Source organism: Monodelphis domestica, chromosome 6 (assembly GCF_027887165.1).
Source record: "Monodelphis domestica isolate mMonDom1 chromosome 6, mMonDom1.pri, whole genome shotgun sequence".
Taxonomy (NCBI): domain Eukaryota; kingdom Metazoa; phylum Chordata; class Mammalia; order Didelphimorphia; family Didelphidae; genus Monodelphis; species Monodelphis domestica.
In genome coordinates, this window is record NC_077232.1 from 17,407,016 (window position 1) to 17,419,309 (window position 12,294).

The window sequence follows — 12,294 nt, forward strand, 5'->3', positions numbered from 1 at the left end:
TCAGCCAGGGCACTTTTTCCTATCAATATTTCTCTGTGTTTTTCTCTTTCTCATATTTCTGTCTCTGTGCCTCTTTATCTCTTTCTCTCTGTCTCTGTCTTTCTTTCTGTCTCTTTCTCTTTCCTAGCAAAGGCTTGTAAAAGTCCCCTCAGGACCACAATGAAATATCAAAGCAGAATATTTATAGAGGAAATTACTGATGACAAAGCTTCTACTCGCCCATCATCTTCTACTTTTTGTTAATATAAAGCACTGAGTTGCCAGTGGATAATGCTGGACCTGAAGTCAGGAAAAACTATTGGAGTAGCAAGGCATTCCATCTGGGCTGGAGTCCTAGCCCTGTGATGCCACTGACCTCCGGAGTCTCAGCACAGTAAGTAAAGGAGGGGCCCTGGGACCTTCCTTCTTTCTTTTCCTTTGTAAGATTAAAATTAATATCCAATAATTCCAAGTATTATATTTTATACAATTTATGAATAATCACTTGAAGTAGTGGAAATAAAAAGACTAAAGTAAAGCCTGAATAAAGAAGAGTTTTTTCCCAACTGCCTTAGTGGGAGAAGAGAGAGGGAGGGCTGGGGTTACAGAAACTTTATCACCAAAATGTAAGGATGTAACATGAGGATGAAAGTGGGATTCTGGGAAACAGAGTCCAGGGGTACAAAATTCTACTTACATATCTTAAACCCGAGAATTCAACCTTCTCTGTGTATCCTTTTTAAGTTGAATTGAGCAGGAGAATTTGTCCTGTTGTTATTTGGTTTTCCATCCCCTTGGAAGGACTTTGTTTTTGATTGACGTGGACGTGGACAGGTTTTCAACTTTTGCTATTTCTAAGTGGCCACCTTGGTTCCACCCCCACAGAAGCCCTTTCAAGCAATTTTGCAATAAGAGAAAGCTGATATAAGATGGATAGACCAAGTGGGAATGTTTCAAGAATAAGAAAAACATAAGAAATATTTGTAGGCAAGAGGGGTGGAAATCAGCATACAGGAAGATATGAAGATTATAGAGAATGGGGAATGATAGAAGGGACTATCTGCAAGAGAAGATGGGAAGGGACTTGTGCATTTAGAGGAGTCTTTTCTTGGCAAGAACAATGGCCACCTCATGTGAGTTGTAGACTTTGAAGAAAGTGGAATAACATATTTAAGAAATGTGAGAGAGGAGGAAGAAGAGAGAAGAAGGAACTCTTGGCAAATAGCCTCATTTTATTTTCAGTGAAATATGATTGAAGGTTCTCAAGTGATGGAATTAGTGAAAGAGGAGTCATGGAAGAATTGAGAAAGAAATAAAAAGTTTGGGGAAGCTGCTATGGTGAAGGATATGGTGAAGTAATGGAGAGAGCCCCAATTAAGGCATAATTATATAAGGCAACATAAATTTTTGGTGGACCAAATAATCATTTTTGTCAACTTTGGTGGTATATGAATGGGGGAAAGGCAGTGGATGATGGGTATAATATAAGGTCAGGCTTGACAAATCAAGATCATTGGTAGTATGGAGACTACCAGTAAGGGAGAAAGAATAGGGTGAATCATGTGAAGGTAGTGAGCTGTGGTTTGATGGAGGAAGAGATTTTAATATGAAGAAGTGTTTTCAAAGACATGGCAGCATACATGACTATCATGTAAGTAAGAATGGTACAAGGGTCAATTTAACTGTAACAGAGAATGAAAAGAATCAATGTAAATGATGTGAAAAGTTTGAAAAGGTCTTGACTGTGGAGGATGTTACATGCCAGCCTAAGAATTTTATATTTCAGGGGAGATCAATAGGAGCCACTGAAGATTTTAGACTAAAGTGTTAGTTACAAAACTTTACTTGTCTCATTTTTCTTTCAATAGATAAATGACTATAGGAAGAAATAAAACTTCTGTAACTATATTCACCCTCCAAGGAATCTCAGATGAACCAGAGTTGCAGGTTATCTTCTTTGTACTATTCCTGGGAATCTATATCATGACTTTAACTTGGAACTTGGGCCTCATTATCCTCATCAGGAGTGACTCTCATCTTCACTTCCCCATGTACTTCTTTCTTAGTTTTCTGTCCTTCATAGACATCTGCTACTCTTCCTCTATTACCCCAAGAATGCTCTCTGACTTCATCCTGGTAGAAAAAACAATTTCCTTCCTGGCCTGTGCTACTCAATATTTCTTTTTGGCCTGGATGGGGCTGGCTGAGTGTTGTCTCTTGGCAGTCATGGCATATGACCGTTATGTGGCCATCTATAGCCCACTGAGGTATTCTACCATCATGCATCTGCCAATCTGTGGAAAATTGGTGGCTGGGGCATATGTGGCTGGGTGCCTGGGTAGCTTAGTTCAAACAACAGCTGGTTTCCGTATTCATTTTTGTGGCCCAAAAATAATTAATCACTTTTTCTGTGATATACCTAAGATCATAGCCCTGTCCTGTTCTAACCCCTTCATCAATCAATTCATGGTGTTTTTGGTAGCGCTTTGTATTGGGTTATTCTCATTCCTCTTTATCATCATGTCCTATGTGTATATCACAGTCACTATCCTAAAAATGCCCTCAGCCAAGGGAAGGGCCAAAGCCTTCAACACCTGTGCCTCTCACCTGACTGCTGTTAATCTCTTCTTTGGAACTGCCTTTTGTGTGTACCTGCATCCCAACTCTGGCCATTCCCCACACCTGGACAAAGTGTTGTCTGTCTTTTATGCCATCCTCATCCCCGTGCTAAATCCCATGATCTATAGTCTCAGGAATAAAGAAATCAAAGATGCCCTGAAAAGACTCATGAATAGGGGAAAATTGTCCTAATAATTATGCATCTAGTTGTCTTTATTATAATTAGTTAATAAATCTTATAATAAATATGGGGATGGATTTCTGTGATTTGAGTAGTAAAATGAAGTCCTAGTGTTGAAACTCCCTTCACTGATGTAGAGGGTAATTCATTTTTAGCTGACAGTCTTAGGAAGTTGCCTGAGGGCACTGAGAGCTTAAGAAAATGTTCAATGTTCATGAATTTAGTATGTCATAGGCAGAACTTGAATCCAGGTCATCCTGAGATCCAGGAAAACCTCTCATCCTCTACACCAAACTTCCTTTTCAAAATGCCCTTAACTCCCAATTATGACTGTACTGTGAAAAGTGTATTCAAATACATTAGCAAGGGCTTTCATTTGGACCATTAAAGGAGATGAGAACAAGACTCTATTGGGTAGTCTTAATGTTGATCTAGCATATTTGAGGTCCTTGGGTAGATCTATATATTGAATGCATGGAAGAATTTTTTAAAAGCCACAATGACTCAGGATCTAACTCAAGTACAAATATGTCAAAGTAATTCATATTTATATCCAACAGCAGGGAATTGTTGAGAAAATGAATCAGATCATCCACTTCCCACCAACTTCAATAAAGTAAAGGTCCAGATCCCAAGCCCAGACACTTTGACCAAGTGATAATACATGTATAAGAAATTAATAGCTTTAGAATAAGTGTATATAGTCTTCAATGTACAGAAATGAGCAGTGAATAAAAATCATGTTCTGATGGACAAAGGAAATTTGGGCATGTCCTGCAAGTTTTCTATAATCATTGAGCCAGTTTGTACCCTAAAGAATCAAATACTTGGCTCTGGGAATATGAGAATAATCTAGTTGAATGCTTGAGAATTAAATAGCAGAGAGGAGCAGTGTCCTACAGGGACTTCAGGGGTACCATGGGAATGGCTATTGATCACTATTGATGGCTAATAGATCAATTTATTTCTTGCCCTCCACCCTTCACCTCCCAGTTTTCCACCTGAAGCCCTCCTGCCACCCTTTCCCCTCCCCCTGTCTTAGTCAGTCACCTTTCTATATAACTTTTTTTGAGAAGAAAAGGGGAGATTGTGGAAGAGGCATGAAGAAAGAGAGGACTTACAAGACAAACCAAACATGCAAGAAACAAAGCTGAGGACTTGATTTGTCAATCAATGTGTTCATTCCAAAACGGAATGTTCCCAGGAGAGGCAGTTGGGAGCCTGGCCAGAGGAGATGAACTGAGACTTGGTCTCTTTGGGGTTTTCTGACCTAAGGGGAGAGACTGGCTTTTCCTGACTTAGGCAGAGAGAGAGACCCTTGTGGCTTTTGACAAAGTCTGGACTTGAATTACTCAATCAGAGATTATACGACTAAAGAAAGAAGAAAGGAAGAAAGATATTTGTCCTCCAAACTCTCTGATTGTCTCTGAGTCACAGCTGTGACTGGACTGACATTTCCCAAACTCTCCTAATTCTCCTTGTAGACTAGGGACATCCCTATCCCTCTCACCTTCAATTTCATCCTGTCATATCATTTCCAATAAACCTCCTTACCTGAGAAAAAGAACAAGAGTATCTTCCTTACATCTCACAGTTCACCTTTGAGTTATATAGAAAGGTGACTAAGACTGGGGGAGGGGAAAGGGTGGCAGGAGGGCTTTTGGTGGAAAACTAGGAGGTGAAAGATGGAGAGTACGAAATATCTTGTCTTATTAGCCATTAGTGATGTATAGGCAACCCTAGAATACCCAGAGTAACCCCTCAAGCAGCATCTCTCTCTATCTCTGAAGATATATTTCTATCTCCATAACTAGGCACCCTGAAGGTTCACCTGGCAGCTCTCTAGTCACAAGCCAGAGTACCCATTACCCCAACTAGAAATAGTTCTGCAAATTATAATTTTTTATTACAGTATGGATCCATGAATCTTTGAACTTTCTATATACTTTTAGAAATATTTGTAACATGTTCATAGGAGAATGTTTTTGTACAAACTATATCACTGTAGTAAATATAACTTTCTAAAATCTAATTAAGTCTTGCTGTCTATTAATATTGATGAGCAATTATTCTGGGAAGCTAAATGTTGGGGATTCTTAAACTATAGCAATAAAAAAGACAATACTAATCCCTGGGAGTTACACCTAAACCAATGAGAGGAGTTGGAGCCATCCTGACTCAGGGGAAATGACTTTTTAAAAAAATCCTTACCTTCCATCTTAGAATCAATACTATGTATTGGTTCCAAGGCAGAAAAATAACAAGGAAATGCAATGGGAGTTAAGTGATTTGCCTAAGGCCACACAACTAGGACATGTGTGAGACCAGATTTGAACACAGTATCCCCTGTCTCTAGGCCTTACTCTTAATCCACTGAGCCATGCAACTGCCTCTCAAATGACTTGTTAATGTGTGTGGAAGCTATGTAGTCATCTCAAATCACAATCCCTGTATACATTTCTATATGTTTTGAAGCATTTTCCTCAATCCAACTTCAAACACTTAGAATAAATTAATCCAAAATCAATTTATTAAGTCAGTGTCTGTATAAATGCTGATGATGCAGGAACAAACAAGATGATCATCCTTGCCCTCAAAATGTGCACATTCTAGCGAGTAAATAGCATGTAAATAAGCAGATATAGAGAACATATATGAAGAAATAATGATGATGATTAATTTCAGAGGGTAATGCTCTAGCCACCCAGGGAGGTAGAAAAGACCTTCAACAGAAGTTGATATTTAAACTGAGACTTAAAAGGTGTTAGGGGCAAAGGCAAAGATGGACTTTCCAGGTATGGACGTGACCAATTCAAAGACATAGAAACCACAGAAGATGGAGTGTCATGAGCATGAAACAGCAAGAAGGTCAGTGTAGTGAGATCTGAAAGTACAGTGAAACTCTACAAGTAATTACACTCAGTTATAAATAGTTTATATCCTGGAGTCCCTCCACATAGAAGTAGAGTAGGCATGCATCCCTGAGCTGACTGTGGCTCAGATAGTCTCATGAATATATAGGGTTTGGGAGAGGAGAATGAAGAAGGGTAACTACAAGACAAGTGGAGAGAGACAGACAGATAGACAGAGACAGACAGAGAGACAGAGGGGAGAGACAGAGACAGAGACAGAAAGACAGAGAGGGGAGAGAGAGAGAAAGAGAGATTTGATGACAAAGTCAGGACCTAAGGGATGTAGTTTTTATGTAGGCTCTGATTCTTATCCTTGAGTGGTGACAAGATCTATAACTAGAATAACTTTGATACAGAGCACCATCATTTTGAAGATATAAAATGTTGAATGATGACTTTTAAAAGGTCTTAAAAGAATGTCACTTTTGCTTCTTGCTGGTATTACCAGTCCTTCAGCAACACCAGGTTAAAAAGAACCAATAGTTAGAATAGCTGCCTATCAGATGGCAAGTGCTATGAATAAAGTGTTAGGATGAAGAAAGTCCTTAAAAGATGGTATCAACTGGTGACCAGGATTTTACAGAACTTGGTCTGACAGGGAAGTCTCTTCAAGGCCAGAGAGCAAAAATGGCTGCCCTCTCTGGCTTTGGGCCAGTGAGTGATCAATCTGCCTGTTTCTCTGAGATAACACTGTTTAATAACATTGATAACTGGCTATGGGATGAGGGAAGTGGATTGAGAATTATTCCCTATAGCTGATAAAATATAACTTGTTTTCCCATCAACTGACTTCAATGGCAAGTCTCTTCAGCCCTCAACTAGAGTTGAGGCTATTCTGACTATTCTCTCTGTCTGATGAATTTCTTCTATTCTTAACTAGATCTAGGCTAAATCAATTTAGGAACAAGTCTCTAGATTATAGTTTGAATAGAAATGAAGACAGGCCTCAGGGCAATCCAGTCTCCCTCTGGGGATGACCCCCAAAGGCAAACTGAGGTGTCTGATCAGCTCCCTCCCAGATCTTGTTCTTCACAGAGTCACAGGAGAGTTATAAGTCTCAGTGGGTTTCAAGCTATTTGTTAAATTATCTTTCAGGGATGGTTCCACTTCCCAAAGGGTTGGATCAGGGGTGTGTGAGCTGATTGTCCTTCCAGAATCAAGGCACGACTCCCAGGCTGGTCTTGGAAATCCCATCAACCCCTCTCCTTACAAAGTTGTAAGCCTGTCAGCCTTGATTCACAGCCTACTATCATACTCTCCTTGTAATCCAGTTGCCTTCCTAAAATCTTTTATTATAAGTCATCTCCTGTCAGGAGGTTGAACCATTGTGAACTTTGATACTTACCTTTTGCTTCTATTTTCTTAACTAAAACCCCCAAAAGAGAAAAAATCCCTCTACTCTATACTATGCTAATTGCTAATTTGCCAATCTTAATCTTGGATTTTCCCCAGGATAAAAATAGGGTAAGGGTTGGGTTTACAAAATAATCACAAAGTTTCTATCAGTATTACAAATTACAATTTCTTAGAACACTAGTATAACTATTCTTTTTTTAAACCCTTACTTTCCATCTTGGAGTCAATACTGGGTATTGGATGCAAGCCAATAGAGAAGTAAAAGGTAGTCAATGGGGGTTAAGTGACTTGCCCAGGGTCACACAACTGGGAAGTGTCTGAGGCCAGATTTGAACCTAGGACCTCCCACCTATAGGCCTAACTCTCAATCCACTGAGCCACCCAGCTGCCCCATATGAGTTTTTCTTAAATTGTATGCCTGTTATGTTTCTTCTGTCATAGCATGAGCAATATGGAAATATGTATTGCTTGAAAACACTGGTATAGCCTATATCATCAGACTATCTAGAGGTCACATAGGAAGAGAGAGAATCTGAATTGTTAAATGGGAGAAACTAATTGCCAAAAGTTGTTTCCACATGTAATTTTTAAAAGATTTTTTTAACTATCTGGAACTGATTAGGTATTATTCAACACAGCACTAAATGACCATAGTGAGATAGTGTTTGATAAACACAAAGAGAACTGCTGAGAAAACTGCAAAACAGTGTGGTTAGAAGCTAGGCAGGAACCAACATCTCACAGCAGAAATCAAGATAACATCAATATGGATACATGATTTAGAAATGAAGAATGAGGGGGCAGCTAGGTGGCTTAGTGGATTGGGAACCAGGCCCAGAGAAAGAAGGTCCTGGGTTCAAATTTGACCTCAGATACTTCCCAGCTGTGAAAGCCTAGGCAAATCACTTAACCCCTATTGCCTGGCCCTTACTACTCTTCTTCCTTGGAAAAAATACAGAGTATTGATTATAATATGGAAAGCAAGGATTTTAAAAATGAAAGAAATGGAGTAAAAACACAGATGAAAAGCAACTGCTTGACTACAGGGTTGGAGGAAATAAGACTGAGGAGAGACTCTAAATGAACACTCTAATGCAAATTCCAACAAAAGGGAAATGGGTTCGAGTCAAGAACACATGTGATAACCAGTGGAATCATGTGTCGGCTATGGGAGAGGCGGCTATGGGAGAGGGAAAAGTGGGGGGGGGGGAGAGGGGAGGAAAAGAAAATGATCTTTGTTTCCAGTGAATAATGTATGAAAACGACCAAATAAAATAATGTTTAAAAATTTAAAAAAATGAAGGAAATAAAGGGTCATATATAAACAAATTAAGGGAACAGAATAATGTACTTGTCAGAGTTATGAATGAGGGAAGAAATTATGACCAGACAAGATATAGAAAACCATTGATATATGTAAAAATTATCTTTTAAATATATTAAATGAGTGAGTCTTTGAACAAACACAACAAATGAAACCAAGATTAGAAAAGAAACAAAAAAAAACTGGGGAAAAAAGTTATACCACATCTCAGAAAAAGGCTTCATTTCACAGAAATATAAAGAAATTAGTCCAATTTATAAGAACACAAGTCATTCCCCAATTGATAAATGGTCAAAGGTTGTGAACAGGCACTTGGAGATGGAGAAATTAAAATTCTCTCCAATCATATGAAAAAATTATGCAAATCATAATTGATTAGAGAAAAATGAAAAATAAAACAACTCTGAGGAACCACCTCATACCTGTCGATTTGACGAATATGACAAATACAGAATATGAAAAATGTTTGAGGAGATGGGGTAAAATTGGGGCTCTAATACAGTGTTGGTAGAGTTATGAATGGATACAACCATTGTGGAGAGCAATTTGGAACCATGAATAGGGAAAAGAAGGCCAAGCTAAATAATGAGAGTTCAAGAATTGCCTCTGATACAGCCTACTTTGTGGCATTGAGCAAATGGTTTAATCTCTGAGTATTCCAGGTAACTTTATAAGACAAATGTTTAAAAAAAAGTAGCCCAATGTAGTGCATAAAAAGACTGGCATAATTGATATCAGATTATTTGCCTCCTCAGGGAGTTGAGGAAAGAGGGAAGAGAGGAGTTGCAAAATGTCAGAAAAAAATTTTCAAATTATTTCTACATGCAAATAAAAAAAGTGAAAAGTTAAAGAAAAAATGGAAAACCCACCTTCAATCATGTATAGAATTTTGACCCCCAAATTAAACTATACCAATGAGATGATCAGTTTCAATTCCATTCCCCAAGTTGTAATTTACATGATTTTTATTAGTTCATCATAATAAAGAACAGGAAAGCATTGTTATTAAGGGGAAATGTCTTTTTTCACCAGTCTCTTCAGGGCATCTTTGATCTCCTTGTTCCTGAGACTATAGATCTGAGGGTTCAGCATGGGAATTAGGATGACATAGAAGACAGACAACAACACTTTGTCCATGTTTGGAGAATGGCCAGAGTCTGGTCAAAAGTACACAATAAAGACAGTGCTATAGAAGAGTGTCACAACTGTCAAATGAGAGGCACAGGTATTGTAGGCCTTCATTCTTCCCTTTGCTGAAGGCATTTTCAAGACTGTGATGGTGAGGTATCCGTAAGACATGACGATAATGGAGAATGAAAATATTCCAACAAGAACCACCATAACTAATAAGATTATTTGACCAATGAATGTATTAGAGCAAGATAGGGCCATGATTTGAGGCATATCACAGAAAAAGTGATTTAATTATGTTTGGGCCACAGAAATGGAGATGCAAGCCAAAAGTTGTTTCAATAAGGCTACTGAAAACCCACACATATAAGCCTTAGCCACCATCCTCTTAAATATTTGGAGATCCATGATGGTGGGCTATTTCAGTGGGCTGCAGATGGCCACATAGCAGTCATAAGCCAGGACAGCCAAGAGAAAATATTCAGTCAACCCCATCCATGCCATAAAAAAAAATACTGAGTGGCACAACCCATGAGGGAAATATTCTTTTCCTCATGGAAGAAGTCAGAGAGCTTTCTTGGGGTAATAGCAGAATATGCAGGCCAGGACACTGAGGAATAGATGGGAGAGTGAAGATGAGAGGAATGCCTTATAAGAATGATGAGGGCCAGGTTCCAAGTCACAGTCATGAGATAGAGTCCCAGAAATATTACAAAGAGGATGATCTGAAGGTCAGGTTGATCTGAGAATCCTAGGAGGAAGAACACAGTCACAGAAGTCTCATTTCTCCCCAAATCCTTTAATCTGTGGAGAGTAGGTTGAAAGGAATGCAATATTTTAGCATTTTTTCCCCTCTTTCCTTGATCACTTCCCTATTCAGGGGCATCCTATTTCCCCTAGGGAAAAAAAAAGATTAAAATCTTCAATTGGCAAAAAAAAAAAAAAAAACCTCTTCAATCTACATTTCTCCTTCATTTTCAGGCTTATTTCATCTTAGCTGTGTTCATTCGTGATCCCAGGAAAACTTGTTTTCATTTCTACCATATATGGCATTCACTGTTTGGTTCAGTTGGTGTCCCATGTCTATCTCCTTCTCCCTGTTCATTTCAACCTCTTAATATTCAGTTTCCTTCAAAGAACAATTCAGGTACTTTCTATTATATGAGGCCATTTTCTGATCATCCCATTTTCCCCTCCTTTTTGAAATGATTTTTTTTATCGGTTTTATTCAATTATCTGCTCCCATATCACATGAGCCTGGGACAAGGCCAATTTCATTTTTGTCTTTGTTTTGGATCCAAAATAGATGGCAATAAACATTTGCGGAATTGAATTGTTGTATTTCTTTAAGTCTTGTTTGTCTTTTTATTTCTAGGTGACCTTGGAGATATATTTTGATTTCTCTGCCTCAGTATTACTCAATGCCTGACCCATAGGTCTTGTTATGTAGGAAGTGATTTGAAAATTACAAATGGCTGGAGAAATGTGAGGTTTCAATCAATCAGAATGGATTAGTTATCAGGTCTGAGATCTGTTGTGTATGTATGTAGAGGGAGGGATTCAGGGAACAAACTATATGTAAAGTTATCCTAATAGCATTGTTCTATATCACTGAAATAGGAAAAATTCTTTTAAAATGAAAAACAATCTCTTTGTATGGCATTATTTCAGAAGCACGTTGAGAATAGGTCAAATGGAATTGTTTACCACCTTTTCTTAATGCAGGGAAATTTTGCCACTGAATTTTAATTTTTAACAATTCCACGACTTTGTAAATGTATGCCTAGTTTATGAATAGTATCATTGGGTTCTCAGGTTTAGAGCTGGAGAAGACCATTAGAGTTTTGCTAGATCAATACCTTAGATTAGCAGATGAGAAAGCAGAGGCCCACACAGTGTCCTGGTACCAAAGGAAAATACTGATCTATCCCACTGAAGTAATATAGAAAGAGAATCCTTGGTACTAGAAAGGAACTCAGAGACCAATGAGTCCGGCTTGCTCATTTTACAGATGAAGAAACTAATTCTTGGATATTAAGTGACTTGCCCATAGTCACATGGTACTAAAAAATAGAGGCTTGAATGGACACTTGAGACAGAGGTTCTATTCCAGACTCACCATGATCTCATTACATAACTGTCTTTTCTGGACATCAGTTTCCTAACTTTGAAGATAAGATGTTTCTGATTATTTTTTCTGTTAGACTCAGCATCTTCTATTTTATTTACTGTAGTCATTTTCAATTCAGATGTTTTATGTTTCAGATTCCATTTGACCTCTAAAATTCTGTTCTGTGTTGTCTTAATCTAATGTTTTATGTCCTAGGTTGTGTTAATAACTAGGATTTGTAGAGTATTTTAAATTTATCATATAACTTTAAACATATTATTTCTTTTGATCCTCACTACAACTTTGGGATGTAAGTATTCTTACCATCTCAATAATACAAATGAGGAAACCAAGGCAAAGAAAACAAGTTGTCTGTCAAGGTAACTCAACTAAGTAAGTGTCTGAAGCAGAATTTGAATTCTGGACTTTCCAAGTATTTCCTGAGTACTTCCAAGTACAAAACTCTACCCACTATGGACTAAAGTTTCCACTATATGATTTTCTGTGCACTAATGTCTCTTATCATTCTAGAATTCTATGCATCAAAACACCTTGCAAGCAATTATCAATATTCTTTACACTGAAGAGGACTCCTTTTACCTATGTCCAGGAAGATATGGAGAAAAATGTCCTCCTGAATTAAAATTAGGAAGTCATCTTTAAAAAATTTTTTAAATATTTT

General features: G+C 38.0%; 1 protein-coding gene and 1 pseudogene across 1 annotated transcript; one reads left to right on the forward strand and one right to left on the reverse strand.

The window, feature by feature from the left end:
• Nucleotides 1-1,851: 1,851 nt before the first annotated feature.
• Nucleotides 1,852-2,908, forward strand: LOC100027644 (olfactory receptor 5A1-like). Its single transcript, XM_001377846.4, has one exon. The coding sequence runs from the start codon at nucleotides 1,852-1,854 to the stop codon at nucleotides 2,788-2,790; it is 939 nt and encodes a 312-aa protein (XP_001377883.3). The 3' UTR covers nucleotides 2,791-2,908.
• A 5,826-nt stretch (nucleotides 2,909-8,734) lies between these two features.
• On the reverse strand, nucleotides 8,735-11,755 carry LOC103102985 (olfactory receptor 5A1-like; annotated as a pseudogene).
• Between the last annotated feature and the right edge of the window lie 539 nt (nucleotides 11,756-12,294).

What these genes read in the sequence shown, in the direction of transcription:
- LOC100027644 (XM_001377846.4), top strand. Translation starts at nt 1,852, where the DNA reads ATGACTATAGGAAGAAATAAAACTTCTGTAACTATATTCACCCTCCAA.